The 24,007-nt window shown below is 36.9% G+C and overlaps 1 protein-coding gene and 1 long non-coding RNA gene across 5 annotated transcripts in view; one reads left to right on the plus strand and one right to left on the minus strand.

The window, feature by feature from the left end:
* Positions 1 to 24,007, plus strand: part of LOC116421749 — a 27,100-nt gene continuing 3,093 nt past the window's right edge. The window contains exons 1-3 of one of the 3 annotated variants that reach the window (XR_004232255.1): positions 1 to 2,187; positions 20,286 to 20,342; positions 21,832 to 22,005. This is a non-coding gene — a long non-coding RNA (uncharacterized LOC116421749). Of the gene's footprint in view, positions 2,188 to 20,175; positions 20,343 to 21,831; positions 22,008 to 24,007 lie in introns of those variants that run through there. The other 2 variants (XR_004232253.1, XR_004232254.1) reach the window with 2 other exon arrangements.
* The window catches only part of NUDT19 (nudix hydrolase 19), a 15,333-nt gene continuing 5,808 nt past the window's right edge, over positions 14,483 to 24,007 (minus strand). The window contains exons 2-4 of one of the 2 annotated variants that reach the window (XM_031954384.1): positions 22,651 to 22,858; positions 18,519 to 18,563; positions 15,690 to 15,824 (exon numbers count right to left, since the gene is read on the minus strand). In XM_031954384.1, coding sequence (XP_031810244.1) covers positions 18,550 to 18,563; positions 22,651 to 22,858 — 222 coding nt within the window. In that variant the 3' untranslated portion in view covers positions 15,690 to 15,824; positions 18,519 to 18,549. Of the gene's footprint in view, positions 15,825 to 18,518; positions 18,564 to 22,650; positions 22,859 to 24,007 lie in introns of both variants that reach the window. The other variant, XM_031954383.1, reaches the window with a different exon arrangement.

The following is a 24,007-nucleotide window of genomic DNA, read 5'->3' on the forward strand; positions in this document are numbered from 1 at the left end:
TTTCCTGGGTGCCTCCACAGACTCCCTCATAATCCCAACTCGGGGGTCACTGCCCCTTGAAAACTGTCGGTATTTAGTAGGTCCTTCAGGGACTTCTCCCAAGCTACACAGACCCCTCCCGTAACTTGACACAAAAACCCCTCAGGTTTCTCCCCCTTTGATCCCGTGGTCTTCAGGCTACAGACTCTCCCCACCTACAACCCTGGGACCCTTCGCGGCGGCTCCGGACCAGCGAGGCCAGCGCCCGCCTCCTTCCCTTCCCCTCCCCGCTCAGCGGACCGCCGCAATCTCGGGCAGCGGGTGGGCTCTCTCTCTCTCGGTCCCCCGCTGCCTCCCAGCCTCCCCTGTCCCCGTCTCCGGCCTGGCCACCTCCACAAGGCAGACCTAGGGGCAGCCCCAGGGTCCGCGGAGCCCGAGGGTCTCAATCTCTGGCCTCCCCCCAATTCGTCCCTTGAAAAGTAGCAAACTTGCCTCGACCCGCGGTCACTCACGCCCCAGAGAAGCAATGACCTCGGTGCCAGCCCGGGATCCCAGCTCCAAGCCCCACGTGGACAGTTCTAACAACCGCCACCTCCCAACGGACCCTCTCTCCCCCACCCCCAGCCACAGCAACGGCGGCCACGGCAGCCCCCCCACCCCAGAGCCCAACCGCCAAGCGCCGGCTAACCGAGCCCGGAATACTTAGACCTGCGCAGCCGGACCCGGCCAGATCGGGGGCGGGGCTTCAGCAGCACAGGGCCCTGAACGGGCCGGACCGGGAAGGGGAGGAGCCAGAAAAGAGCTGGCCAGGGCAGGGATCAGTAAAAGGGGCGCTGGCTGCAGGCTCTGGAGTTGTTCCAAGTGAAGCTCGAAGCCGCGGAACGGGCAAGTAAATGTCGCATTTCCAGCAAGGAGAGCTAGCAAAGGCGTGGGGAGGAGATTATAAGCATCCACCCCGTGCCAGGCAGTGCTGAGCGTTTTTGTTTGTTTTTAACGTAGATCATTTCAATCAGTCAGCATTTATTTAGTCCTCCTGTGTTGCAGGCAAATACCCTCACCACCAGATAGGTGTTGCTGTTAATCCCATTTAGGAATGGGACACGCAGGAATTAAGATAGTTGCCCAGAGTCACACAGCTATTAAGTGTCTTAGGTCAGATTTGAATTTAGCTTTTCCGGACCCCCGGTCCAGCACTTTATTCCGAATCTTCCCCACCGCCCCCAAGGTACAAGAGTCAGTGGGTCTGGTTTAAAGGGGTGTCTGGGGATAAGAGCAAAGAGTAGAAGTGAGGAACTTAACACATGAAATCAAATGGGAAAGTCCGGGGTCAAGAAGTAGGGGGGAAAGATTGAAGGCTGTAGTAAGGGACGGATAATGTATTGATTAGCAATCAAATTTATAAGTCAATTGCATTTTTAACAATAATATTAATAGGAAGCATTTATGTATCTCTTTAAGTATTGTGTTAAATTAATGCAGAAATATCTTAATATAGGATATAAAACTGACTCCTTCATTTTGGTCATCTAATATTTATAAAGCACCTACTGTGCCCAGTTCTGTGCTTAATTCTGGGGTAGATTCAAACTTTAGATAAGCTGCTGGGTCCCGTGCCATTATGGGGTTTACGATCCTGTAGAATTATCCAAATTCATATAATTCTAACAGTATTACACAAGTAATGTAAGTGTTAGACAATGCAGCAGATATTTGAGTCAGGGCATGGGAACCTTCCAGTTATATAAAAGAATTAGGGTAGGAGAGTGAAATCATTTAGTGATGGAGGAGCTGAATAAAGCTATGAGGAAGGCTGATCAGTAGAAATTACAGTTTATTTGAAGAAAGGAATAGAATAGTGGGCAGCACAAAGAGAAAACTTCCCAAAGTACATGTAATAAAACTTAGATTCAATCAGCCAACAAATATCAAATGCTTTGCTTAGTAGGTGAATTCGGGAGATACAAAGAAATGGAAAAAACACAGCCCTACCCCGAAAAAGGACAATGGGGGACACAATATGCAAATGTCTATGTTTACCAGATAGGAAACTTGCAAATGAGAAGATAGTTTTAGGGAGGAGGCTTCTAGCAGAAAGTGGAATTGGTACAGTCTAGGAAAAAGCCAGAAAAGCCAAGAGGCAAGGAGAGGAGGACGAACATTCCAGGAACGAGGGACAGCCTCTGAAAAGACTGGAGAGTCTTGTGAAAGGTAATCACAACATATTTAACATGTATAGAACTGCTTGCCATCTGGGGGAGGGGGTGGAGGGAGGGAAAAGGTCGGAACAGAAGTGAGTGCAAGGGATAATGTAAAAAAATTTTTTTTCAAAATAAAAAAAATAGAAAAACATTAAAAAAAAAAAAAAAAGAAAGAAGGAAAGAAACGTAATCACAAGAAGCCAGTGGCTCTGGATCGTGGAGGTGGTGGCTCAGTGTTTGGTGCAGCTCCCTCCCCAGTGCTGGGGACCTAGGATTGCCAGACTATGGAGGTGCTTAAATGTTAGGTCAAAGAATGTATTTTTTTTACCAGAGGAAGCCACTGAACTTTTTAAATACAGATGTTAGAAATTGAACCCCAAAATGTGTTGGGGTTCAGGCCAGTGTTATGAGATGTCTCAAAAGAATGTGTAGGCTTATTTCAAGAGGCACTTTTTTTCCAAAGCATTTTATTTTTCTTAATACATAATACAAATACAAAAATATTCAACATTCATTTTTGTAAAACTTTGTGTTCTATATTTTTCTTCCTCCCATAAGGAACACTCCCAAGAAGCAAACAATCTGATATAGGTTAAATATATCCCAATTCTTTTAAACATATTTCCATATTTGTCATGTTCAAGAAAAACCAAGAGAGAGAAAAAGCAAACAAAAAGGTGAAAATACTATGCTTTGATCCACATTCACTCTCCATAGTTCTCTCTCTGAATAAAGTTGGCATTTTCCATCTCAAATCTATTGGAAGTGTCCTGAATCAACCAAATTGCTGAAAAGAGCCAAATCCATCACAGTTGATCATCACATAATATTCTTATTACTGTGTACAATGTTCTCTTGATTTTGCTCACTTCACTCAGCATCAGTTAATATAAGTTTTTCCAGGCTTTTTTGAACTCATCCTGCTCATCATTTCTTACAAAGCAATAATATTCCATTAAATTCATACACCATAATTTATTCAGCCATTCCTCAACTGATGGGCATTCATTCAATTTCCAGTTTCTGGAAGAGGCAAAGATTTTATTATTACATTGTTAGATTCTAAAAGAGGAATCAGCAAAGTAGTAGGGAACAACAAACTTTTTATAGAAGTACAAGTTTTTAGGTTTGGGAATTTATTTAGATTATTGATCTTTTAGAATAATAAATTCTATGGCTTGAATTTAGTTTCAAAGAAAGCCTTTGATTTATTAATTTTATGAAAGTTACTCATATGGTAATGGCTCAGCAGCAGGATTCTATTGATTACTCTCATTTTATAGCTTAAAGGGAAATTAGACCTTCTAGAGACAGCATTACCATTTTAAAATGAGTCCATAAAACCAGAATTCTTTTGTAGCTTGTATTATCATAAACTAATTCAGTATTCCTAAAGCAGACATGTTGGAGTCAAAAAGTATAAGACAATCTAAATGACAGAGAAAACTTGGAACCATGGTACAATATGTCTGAGATTAAAATCACATCAGGGCAATGACATAGATCTCTGCTTTAGGAAGTTGATTTTGACAGCATTTGGAGAGGGTGGGAGAAGAGAAATGTAAAATTTAAAACTGGGAGAATAATTTGGAGACCTTTGCAAAGACAAAAAAACTTATGGAATAAATTGAAGAATATTGATTGACATTACAAAAATACATTTTACTTTACAGAAAGATTCATTATAAAGTTTCCTAGTACCTCACCAGTATTCTAATAAATTCATGATCTCATAGGTATGGATCTAGAGTTGAATAAAAGGAAAAATAGACTGGACCATACTTGAGACTTTTTTTTTTTTTTTTGATTCTAAGCTCTTCTTGCAGTAAAAGTCATCTTTTTAATTGTAGTATTCTCTCCATGAGGCCATAATAACCGTGAATCATGGTTCTCCAAAGGCTCCAAAGAAAAAAATTTGTAGAGGAAATCTCAAAAGCAGAAATTAACTCAGATTAGAAAAGCATTCCGGCAGGTCATATCTTGTTTTAGAAAACCACAAATTAGCATTGTATTGGTTGTATATTTATAAAATATTCTCTAAGTGTATTTAAATCTGTTCAATAAATTTATAATTTAATCTGTTAATTCCACAAGTTTTGAAGACAATAAATTTGGCATCTCTACTCTTGGATGTAAAGTGAGATAACATAAAACTCTTTTAAACCTTAAAGAGTTACATAAATGGTAACTATTTATTATTGTTGTTAAAAGTATAAATCAGGTTACCAAAATTTGATCAATAATCAACATATTAATTTATTCAACAGGGGCAACTAGGTGGCGCAGTGGATAGACTACCAGTTCTGAAGTCAGGAAGACCTGAGTTCACATCTGGCCTCAGACATTTAACACTTCCTGACTGGGCAAGTCACTTAACCCCAATTGCCTCGGCAAAAAAAAAAAAAAAAATATTCAACAAATATTTTATTTGTGTTGAGAGATTTAAAAAAAAAGAGATTTCTGCTTATATAAAGAAGTGATTTTTTTGAACATCCAAGGTCTTCTTTGCTTTATAACTTTTACTCATTAAAATCAATAAAAATTTATTATGTACATAGTAGTATGTGAGAAAAAGGTGAAGAACTTATGGATCAAGCACATATTGATCAGAGACTATAAGCTAAATTAGTTGAAGCCTTAAAGGCCTCAGTTTTGGCTTCTCCAGAAGCATGTGATTTTAGATAAGTCCTAGACTACATTCCATTTTCCAAAGGGGAAGCTATACATCTACCGCATTCCACTGACCAAATAGGGGAATAGAGCTTATGTGATCAATCACACCATACAGAGGATGGGATTTGGGGGTTTCTTTGTCTGAAATGTATAAAAATTGTGAAGATTTTCAAGGGAGTGGCTCTCTCGTGCTGTGAACTCGGCTCACAGACCAGGATGGGGTCCGCTTCTCGAGAGTCTAATAAATCTGCTTTCTATGAGTGATTTCTGAATAGTCACTTTGGGTAGATCTTTTTGTCTCAAACAGTAGTATGTGCCAGATAATCTGCTAGATGCTGGAGATCCAAAGACAAAAAAATGAAACAGTCCTTGCCTTCAAATACAAATCGTAAACTAGGCCTTATATAGATTTAGCTTTAACCTTGAGATTAAATGAAATGAAATACTTGTAGACCACATAACATTAAAAGAAAGTTTACTTAGTAGCACTGAAAGGATATTCCTTAAGGATAGGGCACTGATTCAGGGGGGCACAGCTCCCCTTCATTGTTCCTTTTGGACACCCAGGGCAGCAGGATCTATCAAACTTGAGTTCCTTACTCCTCAACTGGTCTCAGACCACCAGGAAACTAAATAACTTTAATCACCTGGACCACTTGCATCTTGAGGATAGTTTCATTGCCTTTTATGGTAAAAATAGCTTATCTCCAGGGCAGGGGCCTTGAGTATATATTAAGCAACACTTGATAAGTGCATATAAAATATATACAAAGAAAATATGATGGCAACAGGCTGGGAAGGAACACTAGAAACTAGAGGATCAGGACAAGCCATGTGTCTTGTATAGGAAGAAGCCCTTGACTTATATCCCAAAGAAATCTTAAAGGAAGGAAAGGAACCCACATGTGCAAAAATGTTTGTGGTAGCCTTTTCATAGTGGCCAGAAGTTGGAAACTGAGTGAATGCCCATCAATTGAAGAATGGCTGAATAAATTGTGGCATATGAATGTTACAGAATATTATTGTTCGGTAAGAAAGGACCAGTAGGAGGATTTCAGAGAGTACTGGAGAGACTTACATGAACTGATGTTGAGTGAAATGAGCAAAACCAGGAGATATTATACATAGCAACAGGAAGACTATATATATACAATGATCAATTCTGATGGATTTGGCTCTCTTCAAACAGTGAGATGATTGATGCCAATTCCAATGGTCTTGTGATGGAGAGAGCCATGTACACACAGAGGACTGTGGGAACTGAGTGTGGATCACAATATAGCATTCTCACTCTTTTTGTTGTTTGCTTATATTTTGTTTTCTTATTTTTTTCCTTTTTGATTTTTCTTGTACAGCAAAATAATTGTATAAATATATATATATATGCATATATTGGATTTAACATTTTTTCACCATGTTTAACATATATTGGATTATTTGCCATCTAAGGGAGGAGGGGAAAATTAGAATACAAGGTTTTACAAGAGTTAATGTTGAAAAATTACACATGTATATGTTTTGAAAATTAAAAACTTACAAAAAAAAAAGGAAGAGGTCCTTGAGATGACCCATGAAGGGAGATAAGAGACTGAGGCAGAGGTGAGGACAGAAATAATAGAGGTATCAAGTATTTAATATAAATAGCCTATTTCCCAGTATGAAAAAAGATAACTAATTGTCACAGTGAATAGAGTACCGGGAGGAAACCAGGAAAGCTCATTTTCCTGAGTTCAAATCTAGCTTCAGACACTAGCTGTGTGACTCTGTACAAGTCACTTAACCTTGTCAGCCTCAGTTTCTTCATCTGTAAAACAAGTTGGAGAAATGACAAACCACTCCAGTATCTTTACAAAGAAAACCCCAAATGGGATCATGAAGAGTCAGACACAACTGAACCAAAAAAAAAAAAAAAAAAAATTAGTAGGACAAAAGATGTAAAGTTGGTGGTAGAACAAAAACTTTATAACCTTCCTCTCTGGGTCTGCAGAACAATCTTCAGTGAACTAATTAATCATAGTCTTGTTTAGAATGGTTTCTTACTTTTATAACTCAGGTTATAGATTGAAGTATTGTGCTGTGCAATGTATCTTTTTGCCAGCTTTGAACCTAGATGAATAGCTAGCACTAAATTTTTCTTCTTCAGTATTTTTGCAAATGCATGTAAAGATAGTTTTCAACATTCATTTGTTCCAAATTTTCTATCTTCCTCCTTCCCTTCTCCCCAAGACAGCAAGGAATCTGATATAGGTTAAACATATGCAATCATTTAAAAATATTTCCATATTTGGCATGTACAAGAAAAAAATCAGAATAAAAAGAGAAAAACCAAGAAAGAAAAAGCAAATAAAAAGATGAAAATACTATGCTTTGATCCACATTCAGTTTCCATATTTTTCTATCTGGATGCCGATGGCATTTTCCATCCCAAATCTATTGGAATTGTCTTGAATCATTGCATGGTTGAAAAGGGCCAAGTCCATCTACAATTCATCATCACATAATCTTGCTGTTTATATGTACAATGTTTTCCTGGTTCTGCTCATTTCACTCAGCATCAGATCATGTACATCTCGTGTACGTCTTTTCTGAAATTCAGCCTGCTCATTTCTTATAGAACAATAATATTCCAATAACATTCATATACTATAACTTATTCAACCATTCCCCAATTGTTGGGCATCCACTCAGTTTCTCGATCCTTATTACTATAAAAACAGCTGCTAGTGCCATTATTTATTTATTTTGCTGAGGCAATTGGGTTAAGTGACTTGCCCAACGGCACACAGCTAGGACATATTAAGAGCCTGAGACTAGATTTGAACTCAGGTACTCTTGAATCAAGGGCTGATGCTCTATCCACTGTGCCACTTAGTTACACCATTCTGCTTTTTCCCCCTTTCTCTCCACCAGTACTAATTCTTGAAATAGAAAACACTGCTAAAACAAGATGATGCTGGATTTAAGTGTAAACTTAATATTTAAAAAAAGGGAAAAATTGTAATATCTTTGAAATCTGAGCTCAATTTGAATAGGCTCTATGGAAGCAGAAGATGGTTATGGGCATGAGAAGTTAGAAGATTTAGTATTTAATCTATTGCTGTTTGCATAAAGGATGGTATATCACCATACTTGGAAACTGCTATATGTGATTTTAAAAACTATTTAATCCAACATCCTCATAAAGGAGTGAACCAAGTCCTAAAGAAGGGAAATTATTTGCCAAGTTCACTGAGCTCATCAAAGGAATAAATGTAACCAGAATCCAGATCTTCTGATTTCCCATTCTAGTTTTCATTCTATTATAAAATATTTGCAAGTAAATGTTGAATAAGGATCTTTTGCATTAGCTGAATAGTGCTAGTTTTAAATGATATAAAAACTAGGAAGCTGAGAAATTCAGTCCCTAAAGAAGGTAGTTCTAGAATAAGACTCCTTAAGTGGGGGTGATGGCATATGAGGCTGCAGAAATGCTGAACCCAAAATTATATTGGGGTCAGGCTTTCCCCATATGGTCCATCAAATGTTGAGAAGTGGGGATTGGATGCCAAAAATATATTGGGGTTACAGGCTGATGTCACCAGGTGTCACAAAAGAATTTATAGGCTTGGATTTTCTCCAAATTGAGACAAAGGTTTTATTATTGTCATTGACTGGCAGGCTTCCAAACAGAAGTTTTAACCATTAAGAAGGAGAAAATTGGGTGCTAAGCTCCCTAGCAGAATTTACAGTTAACTAAGGGAAAGACACCATTAGGCAGACTAAGTCCTAATGAGTTCCCAAAAACTTAGGGGATTATGTCATTGATCAGTGGGCTAACCCTGTAAAGTCCTAATAGCAGTTAGCAAGGAAGTGAAGAACAGGTTCTTTTATGAGACAGAAATAATCTCAGCAGTTTACATCATAACTTGGCCTTCTGATTGGTTTCAGTAACTGGGATTAAGATAATTTTGTCAATGCAAAGAATTTGAGGCAAAGGACAAAAGGCCTATGTAAGAAGAAAAGATCCACTTAAAGAGATAATCTATCAGTGCTCCTTCCAGCTTACTTCAGTGAGTAGTTTGGACAGTAATTCAAGCTCTTTCCTGTCAATGCCCACCCAGCTACCAAGAACCAAGGATTCTATCAGGGAGGTGGTAAAGACATTATTTTACCATTTGGATGGTACCCTGTTACTAAAAGGTAGCATAAAAGGAGGTTTCCTGGAGAATGGGGTACCATTAAATATTTTCAGAATATCTGCATATAGCATATCCAAGTTTTTGGAATTGTGGAAGTATTTATATTTTCTCAGGATTCTTTTTAAAATTAATTTTTTTCAATCAGCAAAAATCTGCCTTTTCTCTCTTAATCCACAGCCCTCCTTCTCCCTACTCCCCCCCTCCAATGAGAATGGAAGAAAAATAAAATTCCTGTTACATATTTATGAATACATATATATATACATACATAGGCATATATTATTTCATTTATTATGTGTGCATATATATATCATTCTGCACTCTTAATTTTTCACCTAAAAGGATGTGAGAAGCATATTTCATCATTAGTCCTCTGGCATGGTGTTAGTTATTATGTTGATCAGATTCCAAGTATATCAAAGTTGTTTATCTTCATAATATTGTTATTATAGAAGTTATTCTCCTGGTTCTGTTTGTTTCACTCTGTATTCACACAAGTCTTCCCAAATTTCTCCGAAACCATCGCCTTTAGCATTTCTTACAACGCAATAACATTTTATCTCATAACTTGATATTAAGGTTGTTAAGGGCTGTTAAGAGGAACTTGCCTTTTTAAAAATTATTATTCTAGCTTCTTATTTACAAGATATATGCGTGGGTAATTTTTCAGCATTGACCCTTGCAAAACCTGTCCCAACTTTTCCCCTTCTTCCCCCCTTCTTCCCCCCCACGCCTTACTCCAGATGGCAGGTAGTCCCATACATGTTAAATATGTTAAAGTATATGTTAAATACAATATATCTATACATATCCATACAGTTATTTTGTTGCACAAGAAAAATCGGACTTAGAAATAGGGTAAAATTAACCTGAGAAGGAAATCAAAAATGCAAGCAGACAAAGATAGAGGGATTAGAAATGCTATGTAGTGGTTCACACTCAATTCCCAGAGTTCTTTCGCTGGGTGTAGCTGATTCTCTTCATTATTGAACAAATGGAACTGGTTTGGTTCATCTCATTGTTGAAGAGAGCCACATCCATCAGAAGTGATCATCATATAGTATTGTTGTTGACATGTATAATGATCTCCTGGTCCTGCTCGTTTCACTCAGCATCAGTTCATGTAAGTCTCTCTAAGCCTCTCTTGTGTTCATCTTACAAAACAATTTCTTACACAACACTCATACACCATAACTTATTCAGCCATTCTCCAACTGATGGGCATCCACTCAGTTTCCATTTCCTTCCCACTACAAAAAGGGCTGCCACAAACATTCTTGCACATACAGGTCCCTTTCCCTTCTTTAAAATCTCTTTGGGATATAAGCCCAGTAGTAACACTGCTGGATCAAAGGGTATACACAGTTTGATAACTTTTTGAGCATAAGGAACTTGCCTTTTTGAGTTGCCATATTTTCCAGAAACAATAGACCTATAGATGCAGGAGGCCCATAATGTATCTATATCCCACCTCCAGCTGACATGATTTGTTGTGTGTCATCCTTGGGAGGCAAGACAAATGCCTGCCAGTCTGTGCCAGTCTGGAAAAATGCTTGTGCAACTGGGATCCTTTGTAGATAAGCAGACCTATCTTCTTAGTTTAAGGTTCAAAAGGGAAAAGAATGCAGCTTTTGCCATGGCTTTGCTCCTCCCGTTTGGAAGGAATTACTGCACCTTTTCCCTCTCAACCCCTTCCTGTTTTACCCTCCTTTTGTTGTAGTCAAATACACACACTTCTATTAGGACTGTGAACTCTTTTGAGTTCCATATGCATGTTCATTTTTCTTATAATAAACCTGGTTTTCACATAATTCTCATGATGTTGTAATTGTTGAGAAAAGTCATTTCTCAAATGGACACCTCCTCAGATTTCCATTCTTTGCCATAAAAAAAGCTGTATTTTTATGTCTTTAAGGAGTTTAATTAAGACTAATCCCTCTCTACTTTCTATTTCTTCCTTTTCCACTTTCCCTCTTAATTTCCCTATTGAGTAAAGCATATTTCTATATCCAACTCTGTGTGTATGTGTGTCTTGCCTGCCTTGACCAGTTTGGGTGAGAGGCTTAAGTGTCCACTGCTTCTCCTTTCCTCATTATTTGTATAGATGGCTACTTGCACATCCCCATTATGTGAGATAACTTCCTATAACATTCCTTTACAGTCTTCCTCACTTCATGTATTCCTCTTCCCCTCTCTTTCCATTCTTAAGATCATTAGGATAAAACAGAACTACTCCCAGTCTATTAACTCTAAGTCTAATTATTCTATGAATCTTGATTCAGAAGTGATATCTTCTCATATTAAAGTATAGGTTGTTTATCGTAGTTTGTACCTTAAAATTGTGTTTACCTTATAATTCTTTACCCTTTTGTTCAGTTTCTTTGCAACTCTGGCCTTTTCATCAAGAATGCTTAGAAATTCACTATTTCATTAAAGGCAATTTTTCCCCTTTTAGGATTATATTTAATTTTGCTAGGAATATTATTTCTGACCTTAAACCTCATATCCTTTGCTTTATGGAATATCATGTCCCAAGCTCTCTATTCCTTTATTCTAGAGGCTGCCAAATTGTATGATTCTGAATTCACTGCCTGAATTCTTTCTGGCTGCATCAAGTCTATTCTTTGATCTTTAATCTCTGGATTTTGGTACTTGAGTATTTTCATTTGTGTGTTTTTATCAGGAGGTAATGGGCATATTTTATTTTCACTTTGCCTTCTAGTTTTTCATCAGTTTTAAGATTTTCTGAAATATGACATCTAACTTCAAGTAGTCGGCTTCTTTTGGGTCAGTTGTTTTTGTTGTGAAACAATTTATATATTTTTCTGGTTTTTTCAACCTTTTTGATTTTGTTTTTAATAGTCCTAAGTTCATTGGCTTCTATTTGGATGATTCTAATCTTCAGATACTTTGTTGTTTGGAGAAAGTTTTGCATCATGAGATTGTGCCATACTGTTTCTTCTCCATTCCCCCTCTTTATTTCTCATTTATTTTTTTTTTAAAAATAAGTCATTTCATTTCTTCAAGGAATTATAAATTTTTGCCCAAGCATCTTTTTTTTCTTTCGAGGCTTTGTAGGTGTTTTGGAATCATCTTTTCTTATGGTTTTTTGTTTGTTTGTTTTGGTAAGGCAAGTGGGGTTAAGTGACTTGCCCAGAGTTACTTAGGCTAGGGTGTGTTAAGTGTCTGAGACCACATTTGAACTCAGGTCCTCCCAATTCCAGGGCTGGTGCTCTGATCACTGAGCCACTTAGCTGCTCCCTTATTATGGGTTTTTATTTTGAGCATCTCTGTCAGCCCACTAGATTTTTCAGTGGAATTCTTTTTCATTAGTTTATTGGCTCATTTTTCCAGCCAATTTTATTTCAGATGATATACTGTGTTCTTTGTATTTCAGAGGCAAAAAAACTAAGCTGATCCTATTGCTTTCTTGGGGGTATTGAGATTGTAATATTTCAGAATCTCAGGGACAGATTAGGCTAGAGATCTGAAAGTGATTAGTGGTAAGTTCCAGAACATTTGATCACTGACCTTTTGGTTTGAGCATTGCAAATTCCTAATCTAAATTTGAGTCTGCTAATGGACTCATTTACCATCAGCCAGCTGAGTTCTGTTCATTCATAGTGACAGATCTGCAAGGTTTTTTGGTTTCTACTTACTCATTTCTCTGCAGCCTTCTGACTGATTGGGCTGGAAATTGGAACTCAGACCCACTAAATTCATGGGGTCTGAGCCACAAAACTGCTGCTTACTTCTGAACTTATTCCTTTAGGTCAGGGGTGGAGAACCATTTTTTTTTCTGCCAAAGGTCACCTGGATATTTATAAAATTATTCATGACCCATAGAAAATTATCAACTTAAAAACTCAAGCAGTGGGAGATCACTGTGCCTAACTTTCAGCTCAACATCAACTAGGTTGCCTTGACAGAAATAGACCAAAAGCAGGGCCTTACACAGCCCAGATGTTCCTCACCCCTGCTCTAGCTAGATAGCCAGGTTCTAGAATCACTCCATCTCTGCACCCCCCCCTGGGTACAGTCTCATTCTCTCTCTATCCTGGATCTATGACCTTCAACTATCCTTTAGCACTTGTTCCCACACGAGGTACACATTGTATGGAGCTGCCCTGCCTTGTCTTCCTGTGGTTCCTGGGGGTCAGACCCCAATCTCCAATGTCTTCAGACCACTTTGTCTTCCTGTGGTAAGCTGGGATGGGGAAAAAAAACACTTTTTTCTCCTTAGATTTCTCCATCAGAATTCAGTTTTATGCATTTTCTAGATATTAAGAGTGGAAGGGAAATCACTGTAATTCTTCCTCTTATTCTACCTTCTTGGCTCTGTTCTCCATATGACCAATTCTTTGGATAAATTTTACTAGAAATAAACTAATAACGAATCACAACCTTCAAATACTTAAGGGCTGTATTTAAAAAAAAAAAGGGATTGGTCCTTTTCTAGTTTTATTTCAGAGGATAAAATTAGAACCAATGTGCAGAAGTAATAGGAAGTCTAATTTCAATTCAGCATAAACATTTTCCTCCCTATTTATGGTTATTCAAATATATGGTGGTGAATTTTCCTATTAAGTTCTTGTTAACCCAAAAATTCTTTGAGAAAATGGTCCTTTATCATTACTGGTATATGTAGTCTTGAAGGAACAAAATATATCTATAAATCAAACAGCTTAATTAGGAAAGTAGCTATAATCTTTATGGTTAATCTCCTTATGGAGAGAAGAAAAACATATTTCATCATTACCTCTCTGGAACTATTTTAAAAACATGAATTCTGATCTCTTTCAATATAGTTTTAACTTACAATATTATCATTAATTGAGACCTTAACTCAATGCTGTAGGGCTGTCATATGGAAAACTTCAATAATTTTATTTATTTTTCATTATTAAAACACCATTCTCTGTCTATATACACAATACATATTTATTGTTGCATCTTTCATTCTAAGGACTAGAAATTAAGTGTGTGTACTAATTTTGAAGAATGGTTGAACCAAATTAATGTATGTGAATACATCATATTAGTTCCGTAAGAAATGCTGAAAGAAATGGATTTATAAAAACTTGGGAAGTCTTTACAAAATGGCACATAGTAAAGTGAGCAGAAACAGAAAAACAATCTATATAATAACACTATTTGAAAAAGGAAAGACTTAAAAACTTTAGTCAATGCGATGATCAACCATGACTCCAGAGAACCAATAATCAAAGATGTTATCCTTCACCTGAAAGAAGTAGGGGAAGAGTTGTTTGATAGGCAAAATGAGATATACATTTTTGGAAATAGTCAATGTGTGAATCTATTTGCTTAGTTATAATTTTGTGTTACAAGAATTTTTGTTTCCTTAATAGGGAATTAGAGGAAGTTAGGAGAGTGAGTAGCAATAATGATGCTTCCACCACCACCACCACCCCAAAAAAAGAAAAAGTCATTGAGGCCATTTTTTTTTTTACTGTACAGAAAAAAAATCAGGAGACTCAGACAAGCAAGACAGTTTTGAAACTAAAGTGTTGAGCCAGTGTTCTAACCACAGGTTCCAAACTTTTATCAAAGAACATCATTCTACATAAACATATAATTAAGTCAGATAATGCAGACAAATTTAATGAATTATAAAGGAAAATGTATGCAAAGGTAAAATTAATAGTTATCATTACAAAGGAAAACATTCTAGAACTCATGTGCCTTAGTATACCTCATTATTTTGAAATAAAATAACATTTAAAAAACAAAAATTTATAAGTACTGGTATATTGTGTTTTAAAATACCTTAATGTTGACTACAATGCATTTCACAATTTGAGGATTACTAGGGAAAAAAAATAAACCACATTTGGTTTTAAACAGCTTTACTGTCCATCCAGGCTGAGGACATGCTTAATACAAAGAACAACAATACATGAAGCAATAACTAGCACTCTTTTCCCATTTTTGTGAGGGCCTTTGTATCTATTTGATAACTTTACAGTGGTTCCAGCCAAAAGATAAATTAGATTAAGGTGGCCTGTGACCATGGTAAGATACTTTAGTGTTCCTGAAATGAGTTCATTCTTACCTAACACTCTTAAAATGTTAATAGTAGCACAATGGTCATTCAAAAAACAAGGATGATCTGTGCTTGTTTTGATTTAAACTTTTTTAGGAATAAAGAAATGACAAAGCTTTTTTTTTTCCTTTTCAATTATTTGGTTGTCTTGGAAGTCAGGAAGTTCTGGGTTCAAATTTTGCCTCTTGTATTTCCTAGCTGTGTAACAATAGACTAGGCTTATCTGAATTTCATCCTCAGACGAAAACTTTATCTCTTAAGTAACAGATGGATCTCAAGGGGGGAATCATCCTTAATATACTGACAGAAGAAATTTGTCACATAGCTAATTTTAATCAAAGTTATGGTACACTATAGAGTTTTCAGAAGGAAATAGACAAAAGTACCTAAAAGGTAAACTTGCAGAAAGATGGCAATTTACCATTACTGGATTCTAATTTCTTAAATTTATGAGACTGCTAATGCCCATTTTTTCATCAGTATAAACTTTCTATTTCTGAAAATATAATTTTAAACAAGCAGCAAACTATAAATGGCTCTTAAATCCTAAGAAGTTCTCTGGATATATATGTTTATATTTTGGCTGAATATTCACATGGATACTATAAAGATAACGGCTGTGTAATACTATTCTGTGAAAGTTTCTTCCTTTTCCCATAATTTCTTCAGTCTTTTTGCTGATTGATAAATTCTTTTCTAAAAATTCTTTGTCTTCATGGTATAGTTCATCTCCTGAAAGGTATTAAAATTTTAATTCTATAAGGTATTATGTCACAATGCATTTCAATCTATCAATAAAAGTTGAACGTTACAAGAATAAATATAAGTAGGAAATCTTTAGATTTATGGTTCAAGTTAAAAGAAAATTCCAATTTTTATTAGGCAGCAGATCCTATAAATTTTGGAGTAGAATTTAAAAAGTTTTCCCATGACTTTTCTCTTAACATTTATTACCATCAAGTTTCTAATTAATGACCAATTATTTCATCACTATAGGAAGCTCCCAGCAAAAAACACTTGGGAGATTTGTAATTTAACCTTTTTTTTGTTGTTCTTTTTCTTTTCAAAATACATGCAACTTTGTGTTCCAAATTTCTTTCCCTCTCTTGTCTCCTTCTCCCCTAGACAGCAAGTGATCCAATATATATTAAACTTGTGTGATTCTACTATACATATTTCCACTTGTAGCAGCATACTGCACAAGAAAAATCAAATCAAAAAGGACAAAATTTGAGAGGAAAAAAGACAAGTATGCTGGGGGAGGGGGTGGAGGGAGGGGGAAAATCGGAACAGAAGTGAGTGCAAGGGATAATGTAAAAAATTACCCTGGCATGGGTTCTGTCAATAAAAAGTTATTTAAAAAAACAGTAAATAATAAAATAAAGGTGAAAATACTATATTGTGATCCACACTAAGTCCCCAAAGTCTTTTCTCTGTGTGTAGATGGCTCTATGACAAGACTATTAGAACTGGCCTGAATCATCTCACTGTTGAAGAGAGACACATCCATCAGAATTGATCATCATATAGTTTTGTTGCCATGTACAATTATCTCTTGATTCTGCTCATTTCACTTAACATCAGTTCATAGAGGTCTCTCCAGGCCTTTCTGAAATCATCCTGCTGGTTGTTTCTTACAGAACAGTAATATTCCATAACTTATTCAGCCATTCTCTAATTGATGGGCATCCACTCAGTTTCCAATTCCTTGCCACTATAAAGAAGGCTGCCACAAACATTTTTGCACATGTGGGTCCTTTCCCTCCTTTAAGAACTCTTGGGATACAGACCCAGTAGAGACACAAAGGGTATGTATAGTTTTATAACTCTTTGGGCATAGTTCCAAATTGCCCTCCAGAATGGTTGGATCTGTTCACAATTCCACCAACAAAGTATCAGTGTCCTAGTTTTCCCACATCCTCTCCAACATTCATCATTATCTTTTCCTGTCATCGTAGCCAATCTGAGAGGTGTGTAGTGGTATCTCAGAGTTGTCTTAATTTGCATTTCTCTAATTAATAGTGATTTGGATGTGACTAGAAATGGTTTTAATTTCTTCATCTGAAAATTGTTTATATCCTTTGACCATTTATCAATTAGAGAATGGCTTTTTTATAAATTTGAGTCAATTCTCTATATTTTTAGAAATGAGGCCTTTTCCAAAAAAATCATAAAAGAGGGAAAAGGACCCACACATGCAAAAATGTGGCAGCTTTTTTTGTAGTAGCAAGAAACTGGAAACTGAGGGGATGCCCATCAATTGGGGAATGGCTGAATAAGTTGTGATATATGAATGTTATGGAATATTATTGTTCTATAAGAAACGATCAGCAGGATGATTTCAGAGAGGCCTGGAGAGACTTACATGAAGTGATGCTGAGTGAAATGAGCAGAACCAGGAGATCATTATACACAGCAACAAGACTATATGATGATCAATTCTGATGGACATGGCTCTCTTCAACAGTGAGATGATTTAGGCCAGTTCCAATATTTTGTGATGAAGAGAGCCATCTACTACCAGAGAGAGAACTATGGGGACTGAGTGTGGATCACAACATAGTAATTTCATTTCTTTGTTGTTTGCTTGCATTTCATTTTTTTCCTTTTTGATCTGATTTTTCTTATGCAGCATGGTATTTATGGAAATATGTACAGAAATTGCATATGTTTATTAACATATGTTGGATTATTTGCTGTCTAGGGGAGGAGGTGGAGGGAAGAAAGGGAATAAATTGGAACACAAGGTTTTGCAAGGATGAATATTGAAAATTATCCATTCATATGTTTTGAAAATGAAAAAAATAATTAAAAAAAAAGAAAGAAATGAAGTTTTTATCAGAACCTTGAATATAAAAATTTTCCTCCATTTTTCTGCTTCTCTTTTAATCTTGCCTGTGTTGGTTTTGTTCAAAATCTTTTAAATTTAATATAATAAAAAAAAATCTCCATTTTGTATTTCATAATGTTTTCTAGTTTTTCTTTGGCCATAAATTCTTTCCTTCTCCACAGATCTGAGAGGTAGACTATCCCTTATTCTTTAATTTGCTTAGAGTATCACCCTTTATGTCTAAACCAATTTTGACCTTTTCTCAATAAAGGGTCTTAGGTGTTGGTCAATGCTTAGTTCCGGCCATATTATTTTCCAATTTTTCCAGTATGTAATTTAATCTTAAAGATGTGACTGCAGCACAAACAGAATTAAGTGACTTGTCCAGAGCCAAAGAGTCAGTACTTGTCAGAGGTGGATCTTGAATCCAGGTCTTCCAGATAGAGCCAACTCTCTATCCGTTGTACCATCTTTCCTCTCTTAAGTAGTTAGTATCTACATGTTTTGGTTTTCAAATGAAAGCTGCTGTCAGGTTCTGTGATTTGTATATTCATTCATTCACTCGTTCAACAAAAATGTGAGAATCCACTACTTACCAAGTCCCATGTTCAGAAATCACAAAAATATCTAAGACCCAGCTTCTAAGATTGGAAGTTTGTCATCCAATGAGAAAGAAATGACAGATAAAAAAAATATAAAATAGTAAAAAGTCCCATAAAAGTATAAATCCCAAAAAATTTTTTAAAAGTTATGAAAATATATATATGGCACTTCTATAAAGCTAATTCAATATGTAAAAATAGCAACATTGGCTTACATAGGTGCAGACTAATCTTTATTCTGAGGGTTAGAAAAAATATTTTAAAATGACAAATGTACAACATTTTACTCACATAAACAGAAAAATGACTACATTTTCACATATGTCTACCAGATATAACTTAATAGCTAAGCATTTCTGGGTCACACTCTCTGTTTATTCTAGCCACTAACTATGTCAGTGTGTCACTGTGTCTCTTCTTTTCTCCCTCCATCCCATCACTCCTTAGCCCTTTCAAGTGAAAGACAAGATGTGCAAAATCCTTGATCCCTGGTGTCACCACTGCTCTGGATTGTTCTGCAATTCAATTCTATCAACATTTATTAAACACTAATTCTGTGCAGAGCCTTATTCTCTAGGTTGGTAGATACACAAAGCTTTAATGGAACATGTCACTATGAAACAGAGAGATGACACATACATGACTAATCATCTTTTTCCTTTTGATCTGGAGTTCTGATTTCACTACTATTGGAAACTCCTTCCACCAATGTAGATGGTAATAGCAATTAGTCTATAAAATGAATGGATTTGACTAGAAGGCCTCACAGTTGCTTCCAGTTCTAGCTATACAACCCTATGATTTGTACTTTGGAGAGCTGGTTATAACACTGAAAAGTTAGGTGACTTGCTCACAATAACATTATATGTAAATGGCAAGATTTAGTTCCAAATGTTCCTAATCTCAAAGCCAATCCTCATCCACTGTCACACTATTTCCAAAAGACATATTATAAACAACTATAATGCACAATAAAGAATGATAAGTGTATTAGAGAGGGGAAACAGTTTCAAAGATATTAACAGGGCAGACAAGGTGGATGATGTGATGTCAGCCCTGACAAAAGGAAAAGTCAGAAGGAGTAAGCTCTTTTGTAAAAGGAAATTGTAAACAAATTGTGTCTAGGGAATACAATTCTCACAACAACTAGAGAAGGGTTGAACAAAATATAAATGTTATTTCATTGTAAGAAATGACAAGACAGACAAATTTAGGAAAACCTGGGAAGATGTGTATGAAATGATGCAGAGAAATGATCAAAACCACAGCAATTACATGGTGACCAATATAAATTTCAAAAGGCAGATTCTGAAGTCTACTTCCCACTTCTTGGCAGAGAGGGTTAGAGTTGAAGAATGAGACATACAATTTATTTGACTATTCTTATTGAATATAAGGGAGGGCGGGCTTCTAATGGAGGTAGTAAAGTTGATGGATACTGATAGTGATGTAAAAAAAAAAAGAGAGAAAAGACTAATAACTGAACATTTTTTAAAATACAATTTCAAAAGTGGCCACAGACAATGGCCAATAAGCCTAATCTTTATTAGCATGTCTATTATGCCCAGTTGATAGAATACCCATTTGGATTTTTGAACATATGTTGTAAGTAGGCCTATAACTGGTTCCAGTCCACTAATTGTAGTAAAAGAGATGGACTTTTGATTGACTAATGAACCAGAACTAGGATATATTCAAAAGACAATAAACATCTAAGGGGAACCTCTTACTGTTTCTTTTCTGATTATTTTGAATGAACAGCATAAACTCTCTGTTGGGAGAAAACCTAAGGCTTTTACCTTTCCATCAGGACTACAGGTATGTGTCGTGGGAGCATATGATTGCTGTTGCTTCTGCCTCTCTTAACTATTCTGTTCTTTGCAGTAGAATTTCTCAAAAAGACAGTCCAAAACAGGTGCTCCACTTTCTTTTCTCTCACTCTCTTCACTACATTCTGGCTGCTAACCTTACCATCCATTAAAACTGCTCTAATGTTACCATTGATTTCCAAGTTGTTAGGTCCAGGGGTCTTCTCCCAATTGACCTCTCTATAGCCCAGATCACCAGCGATCCCTTCTCTTCCTTGATATGCCTTTCTTTCTGGGTGTTCAGGACATCACTCTCCCTGCTTCTCCTCCTACCTATCTGACTGCTGTGTCTGTCTCCTTTGCTGGAGCCTCCTCTGATCATGACCTTTAACCACCACTGTCCCTTAGGGTTCTACCCTAGGCCCTTTTCTTCTTCCTGTATCCTAGTTCATTTGGTGATCTCATCAGGTCTCATGGGTTTAACTGCCATCTCTCTGCTGATGATTCTGAAATCTACTCTGCCCTAACCTCTGCTGACCTCCCATCTCCCATGTCCCAACTGCTTTCAGATATTTCACATTGGATGTCCTGTAGATCTTAAAAATCATCATGTCCAAAACAGAATCCATTATCTTCACCCCTAAACCCCTTGGCCCCTTCTCCATTACTATAAAAGGCAAGACCACCCTCCTGGTCCCTCAGTCTCCTAATACAGAAGTCCTTCTGGAGTCCTCACCAGCTCTCACACCCTATACCCAGGCCAAGGTGTGCTATTTTGCCTCCGTAACACCGCTCAAACAGGCCCTCTCCACTCCTGCCATCACTCTAGTGCAGGCCCTCCTGGATTCCTGTCAGGCCTGCTGGGGATCTTCCTGCCTAGAGTCTGCAATCCAATCTTCATTCAGCCACTAAAATGGTGGTCCTAAAATCCTGGTCTGATTATGTCACCTTTCCTCCTTCCACTCAAAAAACTCAGAGGCTTCCAACTGCTTGTGGAAGCAAATACAAAATTTTCTGGCATTCGGAGCCTTTCATAACTGAACTCCCTACTCCCTTTCCAGTCTTCTTATACCTTATTTCCCAACATGTACTCTTTGATCTAGTGACACCAGCCTCCTAGCTGTTCCTTGCACAAGATGTTGCATTTCTTGGCTCTGAGATTTTCTCTGGCTATTCCTCATGCCTGAAACATTCTCTCTCTTCTGCTAGGACAGCTGACCTCTCTGCCTTCCTTTAAGTCAGTTAAAATTCCAACTTCTACAGAAGGTCTTTCCCAACCCTCTTAATTCCAGTGCCTTCCCTCTTTTTATTAGTTCCTATTTATCCTTATAGTTTGCTCTGCATATATTTATTTGTTGTCTTTCCCCATAAGACTTACCTTTTTGAGAGCAGGGACAGTCTTTTGCCTAATTTTGCATCCATTGCCTTGAGACATAGTAAGTGCTTAATAAATGTTTACTGAATGAATGAATGTCTATTCTTCTTGTTTTTTGGTACAGTACTGGAGATACCAAGCAGCAGACATCCAACAGCTGAAGATCATATGGGGATTTGTGGGAGGCGCTGAGCATGTGGAAAGTACAGCAACCGAGGCCCTAAAAAGTGACCTGTGTGACTTAGCCCATTGATGGTAACAGATAAAGATTTAACCATCAGTTATCCCACTTATGGAAGTGAGTTGGGTGGGGTGAATACTTTAGTATGAGCCCACTCTTCTTAGAGAATGAAATGATAGATCTTAGATGAAATATTTGTATGGGAAAATGTTTTGTTATCTTTTTCTCACTGTAGCTTCTTAATACATGTTGGCTCATTTCAGTCATGTCCTACTCTTTGTTGACATCATTTGAGGTTTTCTTAGCAAATCTATTAGAGTGGTTTGCCATTTTCTTCTCCAGCTCATTTTACAGATGAGAAAACTGAAACAGGTTAAGTGACTTTCTCAAGGTCACATAGCTAGTAAGTGTCTAGCGCCAGATTGGAATTCTGGTCTTCCTGACTGGGCCCATGCTCTCTAGCCATTAAATCAATTAACTGAATATATGTGTTATATGTCACTCAGTCACTTAGCTGCATAGATGTATTAGATTCATTATCTTTTTGTAAAAGCTAATTAACCATTAATTGATTAAATGAAAGTATAAAATAAGATTTTAGTAACATAATAAGGTACTTGGCCTTAATTTATTCTCCAAACACATAGGACACTGAGCAGAATTTGCACTTCATTAAATTGTATTTTGCAAAGCTGATGCTTTACTTGGTAGTACTAATAATTTACAGATTCTAATAAAAATCTTTTAAATTGATCAATTTACCTGGTAAAAGCTGCATTGCTCCATCTAGAGTTAGCAATGTAATTGGCAGCCATCTTTCACATCCTTCTGAAATCCGGTCTAAACAAAATCCATGCAGATCTGATAAAGAAGCAAAGTTTACAAGTCTTCTCATCTCATAGAACTGAGGAGGTGCCAACCATATTTCTTCAAATGCAAACTTTTTTGTTGCTTCTGTTGGAGTAATCCACTGTGAAAGACAAAAGTCAGTTTCTAAAAGTCAAAATTAGCAAGTCAGACAGACAGGAAAGGGATATGACACAAATGAATTTTTTGCTTTTTCTGTTCAAAACAGAACTCATCTTCCCATCTAGCCCCACACCTGCACTGAACTTTCTTATTTTGCTGGAATCTTCCAGTCTTCCAGTTTTGTATTTTCAACATCATTCTTGATACTTCATTCTCCCTTACTATATATAACTAACAGATCTTAACATTTCTACCTTAATATCGTTTGTATCTCTATTTACAAAGTTACTACCTTAATTCAGGTCCTCATCACTGCCCATCATTTTCTTAGACTATTCCTAATTAGCCTCTTGTTTCAAGTCCTTTCCCACTCTGCTGCATACTACTCAACTCCCAGAATGATATTCAGTAATCACAGATTTGACTCCCCTACTCAAAAAATTCTAGTGGCTTCCTGTTGCTTCTAAAATAAAAGTAAAACTTCTCTTTTTTGGCTTTTAAAGTCCTTTATAACCTGGCCCACCTCAATCTTTCTATGGTCATTATACACAACTCCTCTTCCTATAGGTTTCCATGGTGCTACTCTACTTTAGCTTGCCACAGAAACCAGAAGGCAGAGATGAGGAGGGAGACCAATCTGGAAACGAATGGGGAACTCTCAGAATTGGGAGATGGGTATTATGTGCTGGAGGCCAGCATCATTGGACCATTCCTGCTCAGACTCCCTTGCTCAGTCTTTATCCAAGTCACAACAACTACTGGCCATCTCACAGGGCTCTGTCTTGGGCCCTCTTCTACCTTTATACTATTTCATTTGGTTATCTTACTAGCTCTCTTGGTTCCAATTATTATCTCTATGCTGATGATTCACAGATCTACTTATTCATCTCAAATCCCTCAACTGACCTTCAGACTATTGGACATCTCAAGTGTCCCTTCCCCCTCCATATAGATATTGGAATTCTTACCAGAGCAGCTAATGACCCAATGATAGTTCCTTAATGATAGTTTCCTTCTTCAAAAGATACAGGACTAAACAAAGGAAAATTCAATTCTGTATCTAACGCTTCACTTACATGGTGGAAATGGTCACTGGGGTAGAAAGGATGGGAACCTCAGAGTAAAATGATCACTACAGCCTGAATGTATC

This window comes from Sarcophilus harrisii, chromosome 2, assembly GCF_902635505.1.
Source record: "Sarcophilus harrisii chromosome 2, mSarHar1.11, whole genome shotgun sequence".
NCBI lineage: Eukaryota > Metazoa > Chordata > Mammalia > Dasyuromorphia > Dasyuridae > Sarcophilus > Sarcophilus harrisii.